Consider the following 25873-nt stretch of genomic DNA (forward strand, 5'->3'; position numbering starts at 1 on the left):
GAGATCTTTCCTGGGTAAGCTCTCAGCCACCCACCTTTCCCTATAAACCCAATAAGGCCAAGGCCTTTCGTGGCTAGAGGAAGGAGAAAGGGATTTATCTTTATTGGAACCAGAACTGCCACTAATTGGACTTAGAACTTGTCCTCTGGCTACTCTAAGCCTTGTTTTTTTTCTTCTAGGACAACTGAGGATCCTAATGCTGGCTGTCTCACAGGGTAGCCACAAATATGGAATATGATAACTGGTAGATTCACCATGTCCAGGAAGGCCAGGCACCCAGGAGGTGGACAGAGAATAACTGTTTATTCATCTACCTCCCTCTGTCTCCTCCACAAGGCACAAAATCACAGACCAGTCAGCCCACTGGAACTTTCCATAGCAGACAGATTATTTGACAAGGGTAAGCCTTCAACAGTGTGGTCAGGAGTTACCCTCCCAAGGAACCAGGCACATACTTGGATTTTGATGGGGATTCCTTGGGTCCCCATACTGTCTTCTGCCCAGAAAAATGACACCCATGGACCTTATCTACCCTCCAGTGCTTCTTTTCAGAGCAATATAAGTAGGGAAGAGAGTGTCACTGAGGGACAAGGGGGAGCTTCCTTCCCTGTCTCCCTTTCATTTGAGGGGTCCTGTGGGTTCCCATGGACACTCTGGAGTAATTCCCCATACTCTCAGGTCAACTGATTTCCTCTGGTGGGGTCCGACTGCTCGGGGACCACCGGACATCACTCAGTCTCAACCACGCTCTGTTGCCACCAGGCCTGGCCACAGTGCACAGCTTGCAAGGGAAAGGCCTTCCTGAGGAGCTCCAACTCCAACAGGACAGACCAACTGCAGTGGTCCAGTCCTTGGAAATGAGCTGTTGAAGCTGCTCCAGGTCTAGCTGAGGGGAGACTTAGGTAAGCCCCTTGGATACCAACCACCAAAAACCATTGTCCATCCTCAGAGTGTGATCCCAGCTGTACTGGTCTGGTCTGGCAGGAAGAGCATTCCCAGAAGAACCAAACTGAGCTCCCTGGAAAAACTGGGCTTTTACCTCCGCCAGGGGTGTGAGCAGCTTCTGGCCAAGACAATAAAGGGATCTCGGAGTAGAAGGAGGCTCAGTGGGGAGCTGGGAAAGGGGTTTGAATTGTTAATTAATATGAAACAAGACAAGTAGGGGGCGGGTCCGTCAAGGGTGAGCAGGGATGTCGTGATGTTAGCACCTCAGGTTGCTCAGCCATGAGTGATGGCGCCATGTAGGGTCTAAGTCTTCAGGAAGCCTTGACTCCCGCTCTCACTCTGGCGGTGGGAAGCTGCTCAAGATCAGAGTTCAGTGACAGAGATGATCTGGGGCATCCAGAGGTGGCACATGGGGCTGGGCTCTTATCCTGCTGATCTAATCCCCCGAGGACACCACGGGAACAAGGATGTGAGAACCAAAGCCCAGCATGGGACCAAGTAGTCTTTCAAAGCCACGTGGTACAGGATCTTGAGTCCTGGTCCCTCTGTTTCCTGTCTGTCCCAGAGGGGATGGCGGGGTCCTGGGAAAGATGAAGCCCGTGGCCTCTCAAAGGGACTCCCTTACTTCTCTTCCAGTCGCCCATTGCCATCTCTGAATCAGCCTGGAGAAAGAGGTGGCTAACTGGCTAGATCTTCTAGGGTGTTGGCGTCATTGGATCACACTGGGGTATGAGCACCAGTGCTCTGTGCAAGGTGCGCCGGAGGATCATAGTCCTCAGAAGGGTGGGAGGGGGTGGGGGGGCCATGCTTGTTCTGCTGCGGCTTTTCCTAAGTGTTAATACTTGTTGAATTAGCCCAGTCGGGGAACTCATCCAACTTAAACAAGGACCGTCCCCAGGTGTTAACTGACAAAAACACACATGCAACTCCAATGATGTTCATCATGACTCCTGTCTTTACCTATAGAATAAAAAGAGGATCAGTCAGCAACTCAGGTCTTGTCTGGACCTTGGGTTCCTACATTCCGGGCCCCCTCTCATCCCCAGACAAAGCAGTTCAGTGTCATTGTTGCTGAAGGAAACCCCGGGAAGGAGTCAGCACAGGTAGGGTCTCTGTACCCATTATGGCATCGGAAAGTGACTTCAAGAGATGATGTGAGACATCTGCCACTTCTTGTGACCCTCCAGCTCTTCCTGCCGCCCAGGCTGCAGGCTTTCCTAACACTCATGAGCCGTCACTCCAACGCTCTAGCATGAACTTTTTTGCTGGGGCTCAGAATCAAATTTGCAACATGTGTTTTCTGGGATCCACGTGCTTAAAGAAAACTCAGGGTGGAGTCTCAGAGTGCCTCAGGTAAGCACCAGTCTGACTCCCCAGTTCACCTACTCACTCATCCCGGGCCCAGAGCCACAGAGTCGCTCTTCGCCCATCAGAGGTGAGAAAGCCAAACCTGGCTTGGAAAACTCTGTCTGTGACTGTGTTTGCTTCCAAGACATCACTGACCCCAAGCAAATGGGCTCCTCATCAGGCATCCCCTCTTTAGACACTGCACAAGCCTTTCTGACTACCATCCCCCTCCTGGATGTCCTGAGGGTTCTTACTAGTTGTGAATTCTTCTGTCCTGTGAGGGCCCCACTCCATCCCTTCCAAGTGTTCAGCCAGGACTTCCCTAGGACCCACAAAGGTTTCTGCAGATAGGACCTTCCATGGGAACAGAACTCATATGAAATCATTTCCATAAATAAGAAAGGCTGCACCATAAATAAAAATGTCAAATAGGTCTAGGTGTTCTGTGGTACTCTCAGATCACATGAGGTCCTTCTGTTGTTCTTTCCGTTGTGTGTGTTGTGTGTGTGTGTGTGTGTGTGTGTGTGTGTGTGTGTGTGTGTGCAGGTGTACTTGCTCATGCTTGCATGTCTGGGGGCCAGAAGCTGGTGTTATCTTCCTTTCCATTTGTCAGATTCATTTTATGCGTCTGAATGTTTTGCCTGCATATGTGTGGGGGCACAATGTACGTGCCTGGTGCCCGAAGAGCTATAGACCGCTGTGAGCCACTATGTGGGTGCTGGGAACTGGACCTGGGTCCTCTGTAAGAACAGTGAGTACTCTTAACCACCAAGCCACCTCTCCAGCCCTCTGCTTTATGAAGCCGAGCCTGAAGTTCACTAATCTGGCAATACCGGCTGGTCAAGGAGCCCCTGAGATCCTTCTATTTCACCACCCAAGTCCTGGGGTTACAGGGCAGGCCCCACCCTTCCTGGCTTTTTGTGCAGGTGCTGAGAATCCAAACCCAGGCCCTCATGCCTGCCCAGGAAGCAGTTTACCAACTAAACTGTCTCCCCAGCCCCACATGCCATCCTTTTTGGAACTCACACACCATTCACCAACGGGACACATCACTTACACCAACATCATCCAAGAGGAGCAGATAAAAGGAGCTTTTACCATGTCAACAATTTTGAGGTGTCCATAGGCGAACACGATGGCGTTAGGCGGGGTGGCCACAGGCAACATGAAGGCGAGGGATGCACTCATGGCGCAGGGAATCATGACGTACAGTGGATGGATGCCGATGGATCGAGCCTGGAGAGACACACAGGAGCTCACAGCAAAGGACACACAGGAGCCCACAGGCCATACCTCCGATGCATTCCCTGAGGCCCGGGTTACAGTCCACAACTGTAACCTTCACGACTGTGTCTGGCTAGCCCCTCTGAACTTCACACCTCTCTACATGACAACTACTGACCACAAAAGGCTGAGCTCAGAGGCCACCTCCCCTGGATGCTTTTCTGGAGCCCCTCAGTTTAGTCCACATGTTTTGTGGGAGGGCACTTGCTGTAAGCCGGAGGCCATACGGAACCTTTGTTTGGATTGCACTGAATCTTAAAATGTCCCATGAGCCGTATGCCTGCCTTGTCACAGACAGAGGCAGTCTGAAGCTAGAGTCAGTCCTTCTCACCTGCAAATGCTCCCCTGGGATTGCTTTGTATTGGGAACCTGGTATCTGCCTTTTTGGTTCTACACTTTAAAATTCTACTACATCTACTGGAACAGAGTTGGCATTCGTCGTACATTTAGTGAATAAATAAATAACATAATTTTAACAGCTATCAAAGGGACTCTTTATCATGTATATGTGTATTTCCATGTGCAAACACGTCTACAGAAATTTCACTGTAATGATTTAACATCAGAACACAGGAAACTGACTCACTGGCTAGCAAGAGCAGGATGGTGTTTGCAAACAGTGTCACTCAGCTGAATGCTCACCACTGTTCACTTTCTACGTGTGGATGTCCAGGAACATGAAGGGCCTTCATGGTAGTTCTGGGCAATTTTACTCAGAAATTTTGCCTCTAGAAGAGCCTCTTCCTTTTTTGAGATTTGTTTTTTAATTTTTATTTTATGAGTGCCTGAATATATATATCTGTGCATCATGTGCATGCAGTGCCTGAGGATGCCAGAAGAGGGTGCTGGATCCCCTGGCACTAGAGTTACAGATGGTTCTAAGCCTAATGTGGGTGCTGGGAACTGAACTTGGGGTCTCTGAAAGAATAACCAAAACTCTTAACCACTGATCTATCTTTCCGGCCCCATAGAAGAGCTTACTTTCAAAGGTCCCAGCTACCTCCTTAGGTTAAAGCCTGTATTTGCCTAGCTGGGGCTGTTTGTGCTCATAGGGTTCACAGGCGATGACAAAGCTAAGGCCTTTGCTTAAGAGAGGAGCATCGCCCTGCATGCCCAGCACCAAAAGATTCCCTCTTCCCCCATTCCTGCTCCCTTTGCTCCCTGTCCTCCTCAGCCTGTCTTCTTCCTCCTCCTGTTCTCCTCTCCAGTTCTCCTCCTCCACCTCTTCCTTCTCTACTTCCTTAGCCCTTGCCTGGGCAGCCTGCTCAGGGAAGGAGACCGCTCCCCTGCTGCTTCAAACACCTCGGCCTTCCCAAGCAATAGGAGGAAAAACCATTCAGATTTGCTCTTTTGAACTGGATGCCCCAGGCTGCTTGGATGGGAATTTAGCTTTGTCTCTGAGCTCGGACTAACCACAGCCTTTCCCTGTTCCTCTCCAGGGCTCTGTGGATCATGTACGGTTTGGGGGACTCTCAGCACACCTCTGGGATGGGGCTCAGGTCTTCTGGCTTTTCCTGAACTCCCTGAGGTCAGTGCTGCTCTTAGTGAATGACAGCGGGAACGTAAGAACGGGTGACAGCCAATTTCCCCACAGGCTTTGCTTCCTCCTCAGTTCCCAGCTCACAGCTGAGTTTGCCCTGGAATCAACAGTCATCAGCCCTTCCTCTAGTCAGGCGTGCCCTCTCCTCCTCTTGGCAGAAAGACCTATCCAATCCTTCCATTCTCCAGTTCTACATCCCCTGGGCTTCTTTCTGTGGTCTCAGCCAGTGACATATGCCCTCTTCTAACTAACTTGAAAAATAACCCAGGTAGTTAGATTAATATAACAGTTGTGGTGTTATTGGTGTGTGTGTGTGTGTGTGTGTGTGTGTCTAACTGAGGATTGAATCCAGGACCTTACACATGCCAGACAAATGCTTTACCACTGAACTATATCCCTAGTCTTTTTTTTTTTTTTCCCTGAGACCGGGTCTCACTAAGTCACTTTGGCCCTGCAACCACCCTATCCTGCCTCCGTCTCCCAAACCATCTCTCTCACCTGATGCGATAACGTATGCACACCTGGTGCACATTTGGTGCTATGGGCAGGTGCGAAGGAATACAAAGAATGAACAAAGCAGTGAGAGAGGCCTCGGGGCCAGGCTCATCAAGTGTGCACAAGACCACATCAGAGCCAGGGCCATATCTGAGTATTCAAGCCTGGTGAGGCTTGGGATCCTAATTTTCCTGCCTCTCAGGAAATGGTCACGGGTTCAACAACTTCCCGTGAAGTGTTCTTCCTGTCTCCAGCAGACTTACTTACCATGGCGGCAAAGATAGGCAGGAACAAGGTGGTGGTGGCCACATTGCTTGTGCACTCTGTGATCAGAGCAATAAGACAGGACAGGACCAGGGTAATGGTGGAAGGCTTCATTGAGTTCAAGGGCTCCATATGTCTTGCCATCCACTCAGAGAGCCCAGAAGCCTGGGGATCACAGAAGACACCATTTCAGGGCTCCTGCTTTACAGTTCCTCCAGGATCCAGGGAGCTCAGTCCACCCCATCCCCAATCCCCTCTCTTGCACGTAGGTAATCTGATCCAGCCCTACAATTTTCATCCTCCTCAATATTTTGGTTCCTACAACTTAGCTTGTGGCTCAGTTGGTCTAGTAACTAGATTCAAACATCAGATGTTATCTGGAAGTTTCTGTCGGAATGTCCTGTGAGCGCATCAGGTTCAACATGCCCCAGCCTAGGTTCCTCTTCTTCAGTCCAGAATCTGCTTCTTTCTCTGGGATCCCTAACTAGTGAATGGATCCACCTGCCATTGCTGCTGGGAGATCATATATATAATATATATAATGACCTGCTAATTCCTGGTACCCAGCAGTCACAGGTCACCCTAGATGCCTCCTATCCACCTTCTTCCCTTAGTCTTCCGCATTCTCAAGGCTTGGCAGAATGGCCTGAGCAGTTGAGGATTTAGCCTTGAAGCTCTGGAATAGGATGACAAGAGCAGAAAGCAGATAGACAAGAGGCCAAGGGCAGAGCCTTGGAAAATGATCCCATCTGTGGGAGAACTGAAGAAGAGCCAGTGGAGGAGGCTGAGGAGGGGCAGTGGAAGAAGGGAGGCAGGGAAAGAGGGATCCTGGCAATCAAAACGGCAGCAAGTGTCAAGGAGAAAGTGGCCAAGTTCAGGGGATGGGTTAGATGAAGACTGCAGAGAGCCCACTGGTTCTTCTCTAGCCCTGCGGGTCTCCGACCACCACTCCAGACTCAGGATGTCCATCTGACCAAGTCTCTCCTGGCTGTTTCTCTTTGCCTTCAGAATCAAGGCCACGCCTGCTATCCTGAAACCAGGCCTTCAAATGCTGGCTTTGGCTGGCCTCTCCAACCTCACTGCCTCAACCAGGGACCTCTTTGATCTTATGTCAGCTTCTTCCCAAAAGGCTCTTGTAGATGCCCCCAAGTCTCTAGACTGTGAAGTCTTCAAAAACACATACTATGTCTCGATGTCTTCTATAACTTCTGTGCCTGGTCTATCACTAGGAATGTTGGATACGTAAAAGAAAATGCCAGATGGAGAAATGGATTGGTGGGTGGAGGAATGGTGGCATGAGAGGTAACTACACTGGTGGATCTGTTCATCTGAAACATGTATTAACTTATATCAACATATGATCTGCATGTTAGGCTGTGGATAGGGTTCAGTGGTACAGTGTTTTGTGGGGGCTTGATCCCCAGCACTAAAGAAAGAACATGCGTGTATTCCTGTGCACCAGGCTTTGCCCTAGATGCTGAGGAAACATTAAACACAGTGCAGGCCAAGTCTATCTGTTACGTTACGTTCCTGGATGGATGGAAAGATGGATGGATGTGTTGGATGGATGTGTACATGGATAGAATGGATGATGAGGAAGGAAGAACTAAGAAGAGAGGAAGGGTGAATGAGTGGGGTGGGAAGGATGGGAGGGAGAGAAAGGGGGAGAAAGGGAGGGAGGAAAGAGAGAGAGAACGGGAGAGCCAGAGAGAACCAGAAGCCAGAGGGAGCCAGGGGAGAGGATGGGCCACATGGGTGGATGATAGCAGCCCCAAGCTAGCTCAGCACCTTCTGCTCAGGAGACTGTTAAATTGTGTTTTCCCTTAAAAACTGGTCTTTTCCTATGCTGCTAAGTACTTAGCTAGAAAAAAGTTTTGAAATTCTAAAACCATCTCAACAAGGAGTGAAACAAGTAGAGGACCCAAAGGTCGTGGTGAGAATACTCAGGAGGGCTCAGAGAGACTTCCCTAGGATTCCTCAAGGCTACAGCATCTTCTGCCTCTCTCATGCTGCCCTGCTTCCCCCTTCGTGACCCTGTTTGCGGTGGCAGCACAGCGTCCCCTGCTTAAAGAATATGCAGTTCTGTGGTGACAGATGGCCCAGGGATGGAAGCGGGGTGGATGGTGTGATGTCTGCCACCTCTTAGTAGAATTCAAGGGCCACCTAGAGCTGGACAAGTACCTCACATCCTTTTGCCATAGCAAAGCCTCCCCCGAGGAGCAGCACTATGCTCCAGGGCATTTTCTCTTGGGTGTACTTCCAATCCAGCAGTGGTGGGGGATAGAACGGAATTTTCCTTTCTGTGAAGAAAAAGAACACGCATGTTCATACGTGCACATGTACATTAGAAAGCAAGAGATGTAATCAGAAGAAATTAGCCAATAAAGATCACGAGGTACCACTGTATACCTGCATAGTAGCTACAATTTGCAATAATCACTGTACTGCTTGTTGGGGAGGATTTGGTTATATGCTTGGCTAAGGGCATAGTTAAGTTGGAACCACCTTTTCAGAAAGCCATTTGGTCATATATTTTTTTAAAAAAAGTTATTAAGCATTTAAAGGCATCTCTATTCTTTTACCATGACAGTAACGCTGCTAGGGATTTAGCCTAAAGAAACAGCTTCAAAGAAAAAGCTGTATCCAGAATATTTAACACAATGAAAAGTTCAGGGCTGGTGAGATGGAATAGGGAGAAAAGGTGCTTCTCACCAAGCCTGAGACAACTCCCAAGAGATGTCCTCTCACCTCCACACATGCACCATGGCACACACACACACACACACACACACACACACACACACACACACGCACATGCGCGCGTGTGCGAGGGAGGGGGTGTTAAAATTTTTTAAAGAAAAAAAAAAAAAACGCCAAAATACTCCAGAGCAGGAAGATTACAGGGTCCTTTTATGTGATAAAGTGTTGAAGAAGGTCACCTTAGCAGCTGTAGCATAGTGGGAATGTTGACAAAGAAGTTCCGAGCCAACGTAAAAACTCAAAATAACAAAGAGGCAGGGTTCAGGCTGTCGTGTGCTTAGACAACTTTACAGTATGTACGCGCATCACAAAAACAGGAAGGGAGAAAAAATATTATGGAGAATCTGAAACACTTTCTGTGCCTGCCAGGATGTGTAAATAAGATTTCAAATATTGCGATACAAAAAGAGAATCTACATGTCTTTAAAAATGTTTTTAAAAATTTCCCTAGGCTTTGTAATGGAGCCAATCATGTTCAGGAGGACAGGATTCTCTGCCCTCTAGACCCAGGAACTACCCCATGGGGATCCTTTGCTCTCAGGACCCCGATCATGATAACTGTAAAAAGCCATGAGAGAAGAAGACTTACCTTCCTCAGTCTGGCTGCTGAAGTTGAACTTGGGCTTCTGGGAAGGTACAATGAAAAGCAAGATGGCCACAAAGATGGCCACTGTGGCGTCAGTGACATAACTACACGGGGAAGCACAGGTAAGGAACTCAGTGACCGTCACACCACAAATTTGCCCCGACCCGCACTTCCGTATCTAAATGCTCCTTCAGGAGGAAATGGACTCTAGTCCATTCTAGGCCCAAGAATCAAGGTTAGGAGTGGGGTGGGAAGCTGAGCCTTGCTATAGCCAATACCTTGAAATTCTTGGCCACCAACTTTGGGTGAGCGTCTCTGCCCCTCACCAGAACCTCATCCTCCACCACACACATCAACCTGCACTGCTCCATGGGCGAACTTCCTGATTTCTTAGCCAGGAGTTTTAGACTTCTGGATTCACTGGACCTCATGGACTCTGTGGCTAAACCAAGTAACTAAGATGGAGTAGCCAGTTGCGGGGCGGCCACCTCCTCGCTCACATCTTCTGCCTTGTCCAGGATAATCATCCCTCGACCTTTCTTGCATGCTTCCCCATCAAAGCCCGGGGAGAAACCACATATACTTCGCTCCCACTAAGTTTCCAAGTAACCTTGAGGCATCTAAGATAGGTTCTAAAGAAAGATAAGAAAGGAAGATGTCAGAAACCAAGGCTCTAAGAGACCTACTCCAGCCCATTTAAACCGTACCAGGGCTCTGGCCACCCTGCTCAACAAGCTTTTTTTTTTTTCTTTTCTTTTTTTTTTTTTTTTTGTTCAACCCTCTGTGGGACCTGAGGGAGCCACAGAAACACACGCACCTGCAGCTTCACCATCAAGCTGGATAGCGAAAGAATGGAGCCCACAGAACGTTCCTCTAAAGCCTAGCTCCAGAACCTAGGGCCCAAGTTGCACCCTCCTCTTGCTTCCTGTTGCTGAGAACAGTGGCACTTAGACAGCATTGTCCTAAACTAAAAGGCCTTCCTCCACGTCGTCAACTTACTTGGTCCTTCCGTCCACCCAGGCAATGGACAGCCAGCCAGGCGTGAAGCCGGGGTCTCGGGTGAACCATAGGATGATAAGCAGAACAAAGCAGAAGAGCACGTTGTATTCGGGGTAGGTCAAGGGCCCCAGCTTCTTGTGCTCCTCCTGCAGCACCTTGAAGGCCAGCTTCTTGGTGCTCTGCTTCTTCTGCCCGCAGCAGATGCAAGATTTTTTAAATACAGACCTTGGAAGGATGAGGGGAGAGCAAGGCGGATGGAATGACTCGGGGGTAGAGTCTGACCGACTCACAGCAGAATGCTGTGGCCAGATACACCACCCTGCGTCCTGACTGCTCTGGAGCCTGCATGGGTCCAGCCCTCCCTCGTTCCTCCTCTGATTTTCATCTGCTCCCCTGCTTCCCCCCACCCCATCCCACCCCAGATCATCTCAGGTAGAGACTGTTGAAAGGTCGAGGCTGAGGGCCCAGAGCACAACCCCAGGAACACCTCCAAAGCTGAGGATAAGGTGGTACAAAGCAGATGTGCCACCGTCTCGGCCAGGTCACAAGGACAGCAGCAGATGGAAAGGGGTGGTTAGAAGGCTGAGTGGGAGATGGAACATGTCAATGGTGTTCATCAGCAAAGCTGATGTAGCCGTTAGCAGAGGGGAGACAGACTGGGCTCCAGGGTCCCCAGGAAGGAGGCTACAGGAAGTTCTAGAGCCTACAGGATCTGGACTCACACAATCCTCACGTGATCCCCAAGCTTTCCTCTTCCCGTTACTAGCCTGGAGCTGCCTTCCCCAGTGCTGGAACTATGTCTAATGCTTCCAGAGGGTCGGAGAAAGGAGAGGGCCCTGACAGAATTGGCCAGAACTGGACAGAATTAGACAGGTCTCAGGAGACCTAGGGTAGGCAGCAGCTCTGGCTGAGACAGGAAGGAGGCCAGCCGAGGCTCTACGTTGGGATGGTCCCTTCAAGGTGTTCCATTGGGAGATGGGCCTACCAGGGTGGCTTGCACCGACTCCCCTGGGGAGGTGGCTTGAAATGGCAGGAAGGAGGGGGATTTTTCGAAAAAGGCAACTGGGCTGCGTGGAGTAGGTGAATGGAGATAGCAAAGAATAAAATGCAGGCCCCAAGTTCTTCTCAGAGGACATGTCACACCTATGCCCCACCTCTGTTGGCCTCAAAACAGCAAGGCAAGGCCAAAAGCGTTGTCCCAGGAGAGCCCTCTCCTCCAGAACCCTTTCAGGGCTCAGCACAAAATCCCCAGGGGTTCTAGGCTGATGCAAATTGTTTGGTTCCGACAGCCATGCTAGATGTGAACCACCTTTGAGGACAATGTCAGTGCCAGTGGCATGGCCGCCTCCCACAGACACTAGGTCATCAGCACTTGACCTCCTGAGGTCCTTGAGGACCAGGAAGGGGGCAGCAGTGAGCCTCCTATGTCTGCAGAAGCAGCTGGGGCCTCCGCACTGAACTGGGGAAGGCCTCCCTCATAAGATCCTCCGGTGCGGGGCTGGCTGGCCCTGCTGTCACCGGTGGGGACCCGTCTGCCATCGCTGGCTCCAGAGTCTATGCTCTTCTAAGCACTGACTGGCCATCTCAGAGACTTCGGAGCTGCTCTGGCGACTCCTACATTCCAGGATAAGGGGTGGCCTTGGCATTTCTGGTTGCCTAGCATGGGATGGGCAGTGAGAAACCTGGGCCCAGCTGGTGCTGATGAGAAGTTCCTGACAGCACAGACTCCAGGACTGTGTGGAATATTCAGCCTTCTGATGCTGGCCCCCACAGCGGTGACACTGAACCGCCCCCCCCCACCCTTGCCCAGTTTAACCGAGCACCTCCTCTGGGTTCATTTCATCTGGTGGCCGCTCGATCCTGTGGATATCCTGGAGCTGGGTTAGGGACCACAGTGCCCTTCTGCAGAAGAATGGCCTCCAGCCTGGTGCATCAGAGGGCACTGGGTATGCTGCAGAGCCACAGAGAGTGGGAGGGATCCCTGGGTCCACGAGTGCCTCCCCATGGTGCCAGAAGGAAGAACTCTCAGAAAGAACATTTGTCCCATCTTTGGCTGAGGCCAGTTGGGATGCCTGAGTGCAAGACAGCTCTAACATGCCACATCATTCCTATCGGTCGGTCCTGGGTGAAGGTCTGTGACCTGTCTATAAACTCGAGCAAAACCTTGGGTCTGCTATCCATCTTCAGATGAGAATCTTAAGAATGATCAAGACACAAGGAACAGTAGAGGCACCTTCTGTGACTGGGAAATGTGATTCCTGGCTTCTCCAGACCTGGTCCAGGAAGCCGCAGATGCATGGAGTGATCACCAGGTTCTGGTACGTGGTGGGGCATGGCCTAAGACAGAGAGAGGACTGCTTCTATGTCTGCTGAGCTGTTTGTTCTCTCCCTTGGGGATCTGGAATGGAAATCAGGCTACCTGTGAGCCACGCTGCACTTGGCGTCCCAGTGAGCGCGGTATGCCAAGGAGGACTGGGGTAGAAGATGGCCCTGCTTCTCTCCTGCTTGCAGCCAGAAGTCCTGATATATCCCTGGCAGATGCTGCTCAGGCTTCTCGTGGCCCACAAGAGCAGTAGAAGATGTGCAGAACTGGGCGGAGCCCTAGCTGGGTTGTCGGCCAAGCTTTGGGGGGCAGGGGGCCTGTGTCAGCTGTGAGACTCTGGTTGGGAAGCTGGTGGTGCCCTGATAGGATTGCTGCCCAGCCAACTCCCTCTGCACATTTGACCTTAGCATTTTATGGAAACCCAAGGCCATAGGTCATCCTTCTAACACCAGAACAGCAACCTTTGGCACAGGCTCTGGAGCCGACTGACTGACTGGACTCCAATCCTAGGCCTACCACTTCGGTGCTGTATACTGTATATATACTAGCCCTTACCTCACAGGTTGTCATGAAGATTAATTCATAAATGTAGAGTGCTTAAAATAGTGTCTGGCATGCAATGCGTCTCTCTCTCTTTCTTCTTCCTTCCTTCCTTTCTTCCTTCCTTCCTTCCTTCCTCCCTCCCTCTCTCCCTTCTTTCCTCCCTTCCTTCCTTCTATTCTTTTCTTTTGTCAGTGCTGATGATAGAATCCAGAGCCTTGTACCACGGAAATGCTCCACCATTGGGCCACACCCTTGACCCTTGGGGGGCTGTTTATCTGTCTATTACATTTATTTGTGTATGCATGCTTTCATGCCTCTGTGTGTGTGTGTGTGTGTGTGTGTGTGTGTGGTGTGGGGGGGGGGGGGGGGGGGGGGGGGTGTGTGTGTGTGCGTGTGTGTGTGCGTGTGTGTGCGTGTGTGTGTGGTGTGTTGTGGTGCGCCGCGCGCACATGCTACAGCACACGCATGGAGGACAACTTGGAGGATCAGGTCTCTCCAACCATGTGAGTATTGGGGAATGGAACTCAGATCATCAGGCTTGGCTGCAAGTGCCTTTCTCCAGTGACTGCCTGGGCCATTGCTGGCCCTATGTTTTTATGTTTGGGACAAGGTCTAACTGTATAGTCCAGGCGAGTCTGGAACTCACAATCCTCCTACCTCAGGCTCCTGAAGGCTGGGATTTCAGGCTTGTACCACCACACCTGATAGTCACTTTAATTCCTACTTCCTCATGAGGCAACACAGATGTCAGTCAACCTGCAGCGGGCTCAAGGGACCGTCTGCTGATCAGCCCGCCCCTGCCGGATGGCTGTGAGTGAACAGCAGGACACGAGTCCTGGTGCGCATTCAAGAAGCTGAGTGAAGAGAGCTCTTATCAATGCTTCCCCTTTTTTTAGGGGGGGGAGAGGAGTCTGGACACAGGGAGGGTGGGTGGCTGGTGGGAAACACTGCCTGATGCTAGTACGTGCTGTTGAAATTCCTCTGATATGTGTAGCAATTTGAAAATGTAATTTTGTGAAAATGGTTCCTCTTTCAGAAGAAAAATGGATTTTTTTTTTAAATGTCTCATTTCCCCCCATGAAGTCAGAGGTTCCTAGGCCCTTTCTACCAAGTCTCTTCCCTGGGGTCAGAGACACCCATTTTTTTTTTTCTGGGTTCAGGCTCCCTGGTGGTTCCTAACTGTCTTCCCTGCCAGGGTGGCAGGGTCACCTTTGTGCCGCTGGTACATTTATATCTTTTAAAACAACAGCTTAGCCGGGCGCTGGGGAAGGCAGAGGCAGGCAGATCTCCAGGACAGCCAGGGTTACACAGAGAAACCCTGGCTGAGGTGGAGACGGGGAAGCTATTTGTCAGCCCCACGTCATAGTTTCTGTCCAAAGTCCGACTGCATCAAGGGTGACTCTGGGTGAACTTGACAGTGTGCTGGGAATAGGAAGGCAAACTTTCCAGGCCTGCTACACTACTGGGAATACCCCAGGCATTTAGTGACGGTCTGAACGTAGACTAACACAGAATGATCAAGAGGACTGCTGTGACCTAGCCTACTAGACCCACGTGACTAAGTGGTAATGTGTCCAGCCGGCGGTGTTGGCTTGGCACGTGGAGACAGCCTTCTCTTTCAATTACTTTAGCCCACCAAGATGGCACACCTGCTCTTGTTCCCTGACTGGGAGACATGTAGGAGTCAGAGGGGACCCTGGTTCACAGTCAAGGGGAAGGGGGAGCATCAGAGCGTGAGGACAGGTGTCAGTCAAATCACGGGGATGGAACACACCCAGCAGTGGCTCAGAAAAATGCGTTATTCTAACGGAGTGGCAGAGAGGGAAAGCTGGGAAAAGGGTAGCCCTGGAGCTGGCCTTCCGGGCTGGGGAGGTGAGGAGGCGAAAGGTAGAACTCTCCCTCAGGGCTGAAGGAAGAGCACATACAAAGTTGGAGCCAGCCTCCAGGCATGACAGAAACAGAAGAGCAAGCCGGCAGGTCAGGCTGGAGAAACAGGGCCTGGTGGAAGAACTTTGCAGACTGGCCCAGGGCTGAGGGGCTTGGTGCAGGAGTCTGGCACCACCAGATGCTAGCCAGAGAGCCGCCCCACACTTACTTGGATCCCATGTAAAAGCAATGGAGCCACAGCCAGGACAGCACCAGCATGATCAGCATGTTGGGGAAGGCATATCCAAACCAAGAAGCAAAATTCAGGACTTCTTTACTGTCAGGAAACAATCTGAAAGGAGAAAGGCTGGTCTGTACCTCCACTGCCATGCTGAGCTGTGGGGAGCAGGCCAGGCAGCTGAACCCTGAGAGACGGATGGGTCCAGGCACCAGAGTTCATCATGGTTGGGGACCCCAGAACATGGCCTCAGCAAGAGGTAAGACTGAAGAACGAATGACTAGGGACAGTTGTGTGGGAAACAGACCCTGCTGCATGTCTCGTGGAAGTACAGCCCAGTCTCTGGAAAAAGCACACCTCTGCCACACGTGCATACGATCTGACTGACAGCTTCAGGGATCCCTCTGAAACCTCACTGGGTGTGTTTCTGCGGGGGACTTCTCTGTGGACTGGAAAGATGTTCTCCGAGCCCTGCCTTCCTCCCAACCTAGGCTCTGCCTCCCTATGCTCCCTTCTAGCCCTGTTTAGCTCGAGGATATCAAATCCCACTCAGGCCTTCCTCCGCTCAGCCCGGGGGAGGCTGCTTTTTTGCAATGGAATTTAAGGGAAAGTCCTAGGGTTGTGATCACAGAGAACACTTTCAGGATCAAAAGACCCTGGCTGTTAAATCTCAAGCTCTTGGCCTGACTGGCTGGCTGCTGCCCTTTATACCTCCGCCCAGTGCCAGCTGCCCTCCCCACCTCTGTCCAGAGCTCTTGTCTACACAAAAGAGGCACCGTTCCCTTTTTGCTCCTTACCATAATAATTTGTACATACTTCAGTTAACACATTATTTGCCGGGCTGCCTGAAGAGCCCTGTACCTAGCACCTCCCGCAGACCATGAAAAGCCCATGGTGGGGCCCTGACTTCTCTCCCCTCCACGGTCTTCCAAGCCCACCCAGCACAAGGCAGAGTCCACACATGGGATCCTCACAGCCTATGTCCCTTTGCGGTCAAAGATGGACACTTCTAGGCTACCCTTGTAAATGCCCTCAAGGCCTCAGCGGGATACTTAATTAGTGGGACTATAGTGAAGGAGACTGCAAGGCGATGGGTAGCCCAACCCCAACTCTCTCTGCCATCTATAGACCTCAAAGATCACAGGACCCTGGCCATTATAGTCAGTGTTAGTGAGCTGGGAAGGGCTCTTTTAGAGCTGTCCGTTTTCTGTGAATTCAGCCCACTGTCGTCTCCTACGATATTAGCGCAGAGTCCGAGCCACACTCCCTGTCTGATAGAAGCCCTGAGCCATTGGAAAAAGTTGGACTTGCCCCATGGCAGAAAGCAGCCTTGTCCACGAGCTCCAGGACACCAGGTCTCCATTCCCTGGGAGGACTCTTAGTGGGTGCAGGAATGCAGGGACACGGAGACTCTATGGGTTCATCCTCCCTCCCTACTAGACTGATGGCTCCAGAGCCAAGACAGGAGGAAAAGAGAGCTGAGTAAGCACCCCCAGCCCCAGAAACCCATGCTGATGTCTCCTGAAGGCACAGCCATGACTCACTCCTGCATCTGGCCCAGGAGCACCACGTTGGGTCCCGTCCCGGTCAAGGTGGCCGTACCCCCAATGCTGGCTGCATAGCACACACATAGGTGCATAGCCTTGTACATGTTCTTTGTGTCTTCATCTTCCTGCTTCTGCACAGTGATGTCTTCAAACATCACCTGGTTTCCTAGGGTGGACATGGGGCTGTTAGCCATGTCCGCTGTGAAGGCCACCCAGCCACTCAAAGCTCTTTACTCTGCCACTAACATGAGGCCAGGCACTCACCTTGCCAGGTACACATGTATTCCACAGCTCCAGCCCCAAATCACCGTCAGGCCCCATCTGCCTTCCCACAATCCCTTCACATGGCTTCCCTAGGTATCCTCCACATACTTGCCAAGCCCAGAAACTTGAGGCATATGTCCCCATTTCCTGGTTCCTTCCTGTTTGTTGCTCAAGCCACTCCCTGAATCCAAGGGTGCCTCAGTCTACCTCAGATGCCTCTCCTCCTAGTGGGGCCCTCGCTCTCTGAGCCGCCATGCTATCCAGCCTGCCTAAGGCTTCTCCCGAAGCAGTTGGCTTGGGCGATCATGCCCACTTAGGTCATCCCACTGGGCTCCACGAAGAGTCAGTGGCCAGAGTGTGCCTGGTCAGGTCCATGTGGCCAGAACCTCCCCCGGGGCCTAGAAACCAGGCGGTTGCCACAGTTCCTGAGCTCCTCCCGTGCAGAGTCCTGGGGAAGAAGAGCGAGTAGGCAGAGGGTGAAGCGGGAACCTATCCTGCATCTTCTAAGTCCCGAGCCTAGTAGGAAGCAAACCCCAGACCTGTAGGAGTAGAGCAAGGGGTGACCTGCTTAAGGAGAGCCGAGAAGGCAGCCCCAAAGAAAACAAGAGTAGCAAGGGTGAGGAGCATCCATTGGGTGCTCAATGATGCCTAAGTAAATTATCAAATGAATACTCGATACTTTTTATCAAGGGACCAGTTATGATCTCTGGCTAAATAATGCAATGCTCTAAGCACGAGTAAAGGACCTTTCTTTTATGTGATGACCCAAACCCCAATACTAAAAATGACTTCCCTATTTTCCCCCTCTATGCACGCTTAGGGAATGGTACAGGGAGACCGGGAGACAGGAAGCAGCCATAGCATCCGGCAACAGCAGGGAAGGCCACGGCTGTACTAAGCCCGCGTGTACCTGGAAACTCGCCGGCCTTGGCCTTGTCTGACAGCTCTAGTGTCCCCTGGCAGGTATCCAAAGCTGCGTGCGTGGCTACTATTTGCTCCAGCATGGCCTCCACAATGGGCATCATCATGGCTGTGGTGGCAGTATTGCTGATCCACATGGACAGGAAGGCCGTGACAAACATAAAGCCCAGCATCAGCCTGCAGAGGAGGGGCAGAGAGGAAAGCCAGAGTCCCAGTGCCACATCCCAGGGCACAACTAGGTGCTGGAAGCCACCCTTCCTGTCAACTCAAGACCAGGTGTGCCAACGCGGGGTGGCTGGCTGGGCAGCTCTCTTCTCCCCCTCCCCCATCTTCCCTGACCTCCTTCCTCTCTGTGACAGTTGATTTGCATCATCAGCTGGACTGGATTAAGGAAGGCCTGGTCAGAAAGTATACTTCTGAGTGTGACCGTGAAGGACAGACCAGGAGATCATGAGGGCTCCAGCATAGTGAATGAACAGATTAAACCCTCAATGGACTTATAATGTGATGGCATTACTGGGAGGTGGTAAAACAGAAGAAGCGGAGCCTATGGCCTAGCCAGCCACACACTTGGAGCCCAGTTAATGGTATAGACATGAGTTCCATCTTTTGGAGAAGTCCTTGAGTCCAATCAGAAAGCGGTTGGTTCCTCCTGTATCATTTGTATCATCCCTACAACACCACAGGGCACATGGCGGATAGCAGAGGAACTGGGGTGGGGGTGGGGGGTGAGGTGGGTTTGATTAAAACACGGTATGTGCACCTATGAAGTTCTCAAATAATAGAAAAGAGGTGGGGCCTGACCGGAAGGAGTATGTCATGGGGACTTGTCCTTGGTGGTGTATCTTGCCATGACCTCTGGCTCTTGGCTCCCTCTCTTGCTTCCTGTCTGATGTAGGTAAATTTCTGCTACCACACACTTCTGCCACCATGGCATTCTACTGAGGTATATAAGACTGATCAACCATGGACTGGTCACCGTGCAAAGCTATAAGCTAAAGTAATTCTTTCTTCCTTTAAGTTTTTCCTCTTAGGAATTTTGTCACAGACATGAGAAAAGTCACTATATAGATTCTCTGTGACCCCTCTTCTCACAAACATTGCTGGTATCTATGCTGCCAGCTGGTGGGCCAGAAAGAGACCCCAAACTCAGCTGTGGGTCTAAGAAATTCCCATTTAGCATTTGGTCTGCCTTAGCAAGACTCAGGGTGTGGTAGACCAAGCCCCGCATGTAGGCAGATTAGCTTTCTACATAAATCTAGAAGATTCCCACTATCTTACATAGAGCCTCTCCTCTCCTAAATCCCAAAGATCTAAGCAGAGATCTTCCTCTGTGGCCAAAGAAAGAAGATGTACTTACTGTGAGGGCTGGGTCCCCACATAGAGCAGCATTCTCAGGGCAATTCTCTTATGAAGTTTCCAGCGCTCCACAGCCACGGCCACAGTGAGGCTTCCCAGGAAGAGCATGTTGGTGTCCTTCATGTACTGCATACACACCTGAAGGGTGGCAGGGGTGCCCCGTCAGGGCAATCACCAATCACATACTACTTGGGGCCAAGGCTGCTACCCAAGTCCCCTAGACAGCTAAGTAAGCCAGATACTGATTTCAAAGGTAGCTTGGAAGGATCTGTCTCCGTACTTGTCCTCGAGGGATCCACTACTAGAATTCTGTAGCTATCGCTAGGCCTTGGAAGCTCAGAGGGGCTCAGAGAAGGAGGAAAGTACATGGGAGGACCAGAAGCCACCGGCTCTTGCTCAGCTTACTCACCTGCTTGGAGTCCAGTACCTTCAAAAGTGGGAAGAGCAAGGCAGGCAGGAGGGAGGTGATGGCCACCGGGATGACGTCTGTGCACCAGTAGATGGCCATGAGGATGATAACATAGGCGCACCTGGCAAACTGAAGAGACAGTTCTGAGGTCTGGAAGGCTTCCCTTCTGCATCCCAGCTTCATGGGGGGGGGGGCAGCTGTGATGGAGAAGCCTACGCCCTGCTCCTGAAGAGTGTGGCTCTCTAAGGCTCAGGGCAGACACGAAGAGGCAGCTCGCCCCCAAGTCCAGCCTTTCCCTGCCTCCATCCTTCCTGCTCTGCAGTCCTAGCACCACCATAAACAAACAAATGTTTTCAAAGAAAGATTGCACCCCATAAACAGCCCAGGACACCTCCCTATTGACTGGAGCAGGGTTCCCCGATCCCGTGCACTGACATTTGGAGCAGAGACAGGTCCTTGATGTGGGGACTCTTCTCTACAGAGTGGGATATTTTAGCTTCACCTTGTCCTCCAGCCAACAGACAGCAGTAGCATTCTCTCTAGTCATGACAACAAAGAGTTGTCGCCATAATCTATACATTCCCTGCTATGGGCAGGAGAGAAGACTGAAGGACTTCAGGGACTGCCATCCCAAAAGGCCGTCTCCTGAAAGGCTGATTATTTTGAACTGAAGGAAGAAGGTAGAAGACAATAGATTCTGGAAGAGGTCCTGCTCTTAGGCTGTGTGTCTGCTTCAAGTTGGGTCCTAGCAATAAGAAACAATCGTCTCTGACCCCTTCTCTGAGTCTTCATTAACTAAACTCACAAGGCAGTGAGGAAGACTGAGGTCTGAGCAGGGCATGGTGGAGCATGCCTATAATCCAGCATCTAGAGGCTGAGGTAGGAGGAACTTTGCAAGTCTGAGGTCAGCTTGGCCTGTATAGTGAGCTGCACGATAGGTTGGACTACAAAGTGAGAATAAACAATAACAACAAAAAGCTATTAATCACACAAAAACCAAAAACACAAAGTCTGTCAACATACCTTAGAAACACTTGTCACATTCCATTGCCCTCCACTTCACAGTCTATTGCACTGTTTCATTGTCTATTCTGAGGGACCCAATGGACTTTGTCCCTGGCCACTATTTGTTTCTTTAAACTAACTGGTTACTCTAGAAATCATTTAGTATTCCCCTAAAACTTCCTACAGTCCCATGGTTCCCCTCCCCTTTGGAACAGGGTTTGTGAGCTTTGGAGTCACTATGGGCTTGTGGGGAGGGACTTATTTCTTGTGAGCAATGAATATCTTTATATTGTAGATCTTTTCTCCTCATTTATCAGTCTATGGTCAGAGAGCAAAGGGGAACCTTCCCTTTCTCTCCTATAGGATGGATACTGATTGAAAGCCACTGTGCATGAGCTCCTGGGATGGGCGGTAGAGGAGGTTTCTTCTGGGCATGGATAATAAAAAGATATGCTGTGGAGAAATTTTAAGTAATAATGCTGAAAGTTGGCCTGTGTTCATGGTATAGCAATTCTTAAAAAAAAAAAAAATGTCATTCACAAGTCTCCCCTCCTCTTCCCAATCTTGGTTCCTTTTTGGACTCATTTCCCATCCTTATCTATAAATTACAGGATGTGTGACACCCAGAAACTCCTTAATAGCCTTTATTCTCTGAACTCAGGCTGTAGATATCCTATGACCGTTTTCACCGTCCCTTGAAGAAGATGGGACACAAGGTTAACGGCCTCATCTCCACCCATTAGCAATTTGTCCAGATGTCTCAGCCCTGAATAATCAACCGACACACTCGACCCTTCCTAATCTAGACTCACAAGTGTCAGTGGAGAGTGCAGAGTAGGAAAAGGATGTTGGAAAAGTCTGGGGGATGGGGGTCGCAGGAGAGAGAGCTGAGACAGGAAAGTGCTTACCATGTAAGCATGGGGACCTGAACTTGATCCCTAGAACAAATGAAAACACTAGGTGTGTCACACACATGTACCAGCATTAAGAATGTGGAGACAAGGGTTGGGGATTTAGCTCACTGGATGGCCAGATCTGAGCCACTGAGGATCCTGTCTTAAGAAACAAAATGGATAGGAGCTGAGGAAACACCACCTGATGTTGATCTCTGACCTCCAAATGCACAAGTACACACACAAACAAAACACAAATATCTACGGAGGCAGTAACAACCTTGGAGAAGATGATGAATTCTAAGTACATGTCCTGCACTTCCCTTCCACTGAGAAGGTGTCTGGAAAAGCAACAGAAAATGAGCTCAAAGTAGGCACTGGAGTTTAAAAGAGCTTAGCACACAGAAGGGTCGGGAGGCACCTGTGCACAGTGGAATCAGCCAGGGCTGTGTTCATCAGCCAGCACTCATACATCAGTCAGCAAGGGGCTTGTTCTAATCCACGTGCCCTTAGGTGATATCTTTATTGTCAACTAAGCCAAAGTGATGTGGCTATGACATCACTATGTGATGTAATCTGATTTGAGCCACAATGGTAGTTCCAGTGTTGAATAGAATGTCCTTATATGGCTCATTACACATTGCAGAATGAAAATGAAGTAGGCAAAACTACTCTCCCCCCACCGTGTGTGTGTGTGTGTGTGTGTGTGTGTGTGTGTGTGTGTGTGTGCATGCAAACATGAGATCAATTGATTGGTATTTGGAGAGCTGTCCATCAAAACAATAATAAGGCAATGAGGGTAACTTAGTTTACTTTATACTTGTGGAAATAAGAATTTCTCACAAGTTCAACAAAATAAGCGATGAAACTTGTCACCAGCGTTATTAAAACGAGTTTTAAAAGCAGAGGAGGACTCAGAGAAAGGGTAGGAAAAGTGGACCAGAGAGGAGGGCCTAGAAGCAAGCAGGTGGAAGAGAAGGAAGAGCGCCTGAAGAGGGGCCATGAGCCACAGAGGGCAGTGTGTTCTGGGAGCCATCATCGGGTTGGGACAGCGGTGTTTAGGGTTTCGCTGACTTCTCTCGCTCCTGTGAGTATTGTGTATCTCTGAGTTTTCTTGCACAATGAGGGCGGCATGGTGAGTGGGGGCAGGGTGCTCTTTGATGGTGATCAAAACCGTGGCACAGAGGGAGAAAACGGGAAGCCAAGGGCCCAGGCTCCCGGTAGCTAATCCAGTTGGAGGGAAGGTGCAGGGAGGCAGCTTTTGGAAGAACCTTCACTATGGTCTCCTAGTCCCCCAATCTTCATTCTCAGGGTATACACACATACACCCTAGTTGGGAACCTGGCACGCTGTTATTTAATCTCTCTCTCTCTCTCTCTGTGTGTGTGTGTGTGTGTGTGTGTGTGTGTGTGTGTGTGTGTGTGTGTACATGCGCCAGGGATAAAGTGGGGTCCTAATTATACTGTCCTCTACCAGGAAGGTCAACCAAGCGACTATAATTATTCCAGGGAACATCACTCCCCCCACACACACACCAGCAGAGCTAAAATCACAGCTTCCTAGCCTGGCTCCCTCCCTCAGACAAGAACAGACCCGGATCTCTGTGGATGCTCACTAACAGTGCGGCAACTGAAGAGAGTTGACCTGCTCTCCTTGGCCCCTGTGGGGCCTCTGCTCAGGACATTCCCTTCCCCCATCCTAGGAACCAGAATGATCCCCCTTTACTCTCAAAGCCTTGAAGTGTCTGAATCCAATCACCCCATTGTACCCATCAAAGCACCCAGACCCGGAGAGCCCAGGGTCTTGGTGAAAGGCACGATGTAAAGTGAAGAGGAGTGCACTCCTCTCCTCTCAAAACATTCCCTGGAGAGTGCCACTGTTTCCCAAACCTGCCTGTGGAGGGGAAGCAGAATCCGAGCAAGGTTTCCTGTCTGGGCGGAGAGTGAAAGGGCTGGAAGAGGGAATGGAAGAAGGAGCAGCCAGCAGCCACAAAAGGCTTCAAAGAGCTCTGGCCTCGCCAAACTGGCTGCACACAGCCCGAGAGAGTCGGGCCAGGGCTCCCGCCCCTCCTCTGCCCTGCAGCCAAGGCCATTCATTCTCTCCCTTCCTCCCAGGAGCATTAGGAGGCCAGGGCATGCATGGGACGCCGCTTCCCTGCAACCCAGTGCCATGCCACCCAAGGCGTGAGCTCTGGGAACGTGTTCCGCCTCCTGCCACAGCCACAGCAGGCAGTGGGCAATGGAGACCAAGCCCGACCTGCCTTTCAGGCTGCAGCAGGATTTGGGACTCAGAGTAGCTTCCTTGGTTTCTGAGCTGGAAAGAAATATAGATCATGGATGGGGAAACTGAGCCTCAAAAATCAGAGCCATAATGTGACAGAGGCAGGATCCACACAGGTGATGCTCTTTTCCTGTGGGTCCCTGACTGAAGGCATCTACAGCTGGTAATGTCTATTCTCTAAATTAGAGACACCGCAGGAAAGCCCAGCCCTCAGAGTCCCTACTGGCAGCATCTTTAAGCTGGGACAGCGCTGGCTTTGCATTCTTGGGGGAGATACTGAGTCAGAGGCTAAGTCTGTGACAGGCTCTGTTTGGTTCAGATCTGTCCTAACGTCCAGGTCTCCGTGTTTGCCCGAAAGATAATTGCGCCCTACAATCGGTGCACTCTCGGACGTGTTCACCTTTAGGGTCTCTGCGTCCCTCAGAGTCTTTGCAGGGCAAACCCCCCATCTGGTGCCTCGAGCATCTGAGCACGCACCCCAGGGGAGCTTGTCCCCGCGGGGGAATCCGTGCATTCCATTCTCGGCTTTCTCGGGTTCGGTGCCCGTTATTGTACTGGGCACCCGAGTTCCGCCGGGCTGTCCAGACACGCAACTGACCTTGTCAGGTATCAGAATGATGAGTGGAAGCAGCAGAATCGGGGAGAAGAACAAAATCACGAAGGACTTCAACTTGGTCACATAAGTCTTCACAGAGGCCATCGTGCGGAAGGGAGACAGACTGGCGGGAGAGAAGATTGAGAGGCTGCTAGAAGCTCCGCGAGCTTAAAAGGGGGCCGCGCGGTCCCACCGGATTGGGGGCGGCTACAACCCCGCCCCCTATGGCGGGGCCTCCCTGCGGTCCCCGGGCGGAGCCACCCCTCAGGGTCCGTGGGGGCGCATCTGTCCCGGGACTCTGCCACCCCGCGGCGGAGAGAGGCGTCTGCAGACTCCAGTGTTTGGCACCAGGCCTCTGTGGAGGGACTGGACCTTGGCACCTCATCGCTCGCCAAGACCTTTGACGCTGCTCTGGACGCCGGCACTACATAGGGTGTGCAGGTCATTTCTGCCAGCTTAAGCGTGAGGACCCTTCCTGTACCCGAACCTGCTCTCTCCTGGGCTCCGAAGGGTCCCAGATGAAAAGCTCCACCGGCCTGTAGGTTTCTCAAGCTTCTCTCTCCAGAGCTCTCTCCTTCTCATCCCGATCCTGGAGGGGTGTCTCCTAGAGGCGGTGGCTGATCCCTGGGCCACCGCTGTCCCCTCACCTCCGGGATCCGCTGGCTCCCTTGCGTTAGCCCTACTCTAGACATAGAACCCATTTCCATCCTCGTGCCCTCTCGCACCTGGGCGCTCTACAGGAACCGCTAAGGAAGGCGGTCACTGTCCTCGCAGTCCGAACGACTTTCGCCCTCCAGCGGACGCGCGTGCGCAGCCGGTGGTCTCAGCTCTAGGCGCCGGCAGCGGCTTCTGCCCATGCGAGGAACACCGCTAGTGCCATTTTAGAGAGGAAGATGGGGAGATGGGGTAACGAAGAAGGGACATAACCCTGCCAGTTGTGAGAAGGGCGTTCGTTCATTCATTCATTCATTCATTCATTCATTCATTCATTCATTCATTCATTCATCCTGCCCTCAATAGACCTATGCTTACAATCTGCTGTGCTAAATCCTGTTTGGGGCACCAAGACGTTGGCACCTCAGTGACTTCTTCCTCTTTTCTCTTCTGCTTGCCTCTCATTCTGAGTTTTTTGTTTGTTTGTTTGTTTGTTTTTGTTTTTAATTTTATGTGCATTGGTTTTGCCACGGGTGTAGGGTCCTTTGGAACTGGAATTAGACAATTGTGAGCTGCCATGTGGGTGCTGGGAATCAAACCAGGGACCTCTGGAAAAGCAGGCAGTGCTCTTAACCACTGAGCCATCTCTCCAGCCCCTCGTTCTCATCTTCTTTGGGGAAGTCTTACCCATGCACCATAGGCTGCTTCTTAGACATTACAGGACACATGGCTCTCACGACAGATCCAAATGCTACT

General features: G+C 51.1%; 1 protein-coding gene across 1 annotated transcript; it reads right to left on the reverse strand.

Annotated features, from left to right (window-relative positions):
- Positions 1-284: 284 nt before the first annotated feature.
- Positions 285-25192, reverse strand: Slc13a5 (solute carrier family 13 member 5). Its single transcript, XM_028888736.2, has 13 exons — positions 24951-25192; positions 24467-24587; positions 19691-19819; positions 19283-19419; positions 17912-18099; positions 16735-16903; positions 15182-15304; positions 10221-10445; positions 9225-9325; positions 8057-8175; positions 5879-6040; positions 3391-3528; positions 285-1905 (listed from the first exon to the last, which is right to left on the reverse strand). Exons 1-13 carry the CDS (start codon positions 25043-25045, stop codon positions 1774-1776), a joined length of 1839 nt encoding a protein of 612 aa, XP_028744569.2. The 5' UTR covers positions 25046-25192; the 3' UTR covers positions 285-1773.
- Positions 25193-25873: the final 681 nt, after the last annotated feature.

The sequence above is a fragment of the Peromyscus leucopus genome, chromosome 8b (assembly GCF_004664715.2).
Source record: "Peromyscus leucopus breed LL Stock chromosome 8b, UCI_PerLeu_2.1, whole genome shotgun sequence".
Classification (NCBI taxonomy): Eukaryota; Metazoa; Chordata; class Mammalia; order Rodentia; family Cricetidae; genus Peromyscus; species Peromyscus leucopus.

What these genes read in the sequence shown, in the direction of transcription:
- Slc13a5 (XM_028888736.2), bottom strand. Translation starts at nt 25,045, where the DNA reads ATGAGAAGGAGAGAGCTCTGGAGAGAGAAGCTTGAGAAACCTACAGGC. An exon ending in AGGTACTGGACTCCAAGCAG is followed by an intron (nt 19,420 to 19,690) that starts GTGAGTAAGCTG and finishes GCCACCCTTCAG; the next exon opens with GTGTGTATGCAGTACATGAA. An exon ending in GTGGGGACCCAGCCCTCACA is followed by an intron (nt 18,100 to 19,282) that starts GTAAGTACATCT and finishes CCTCCTCTGCAG; the next exon opens with GCTGATGCTGGGCTTTATGT.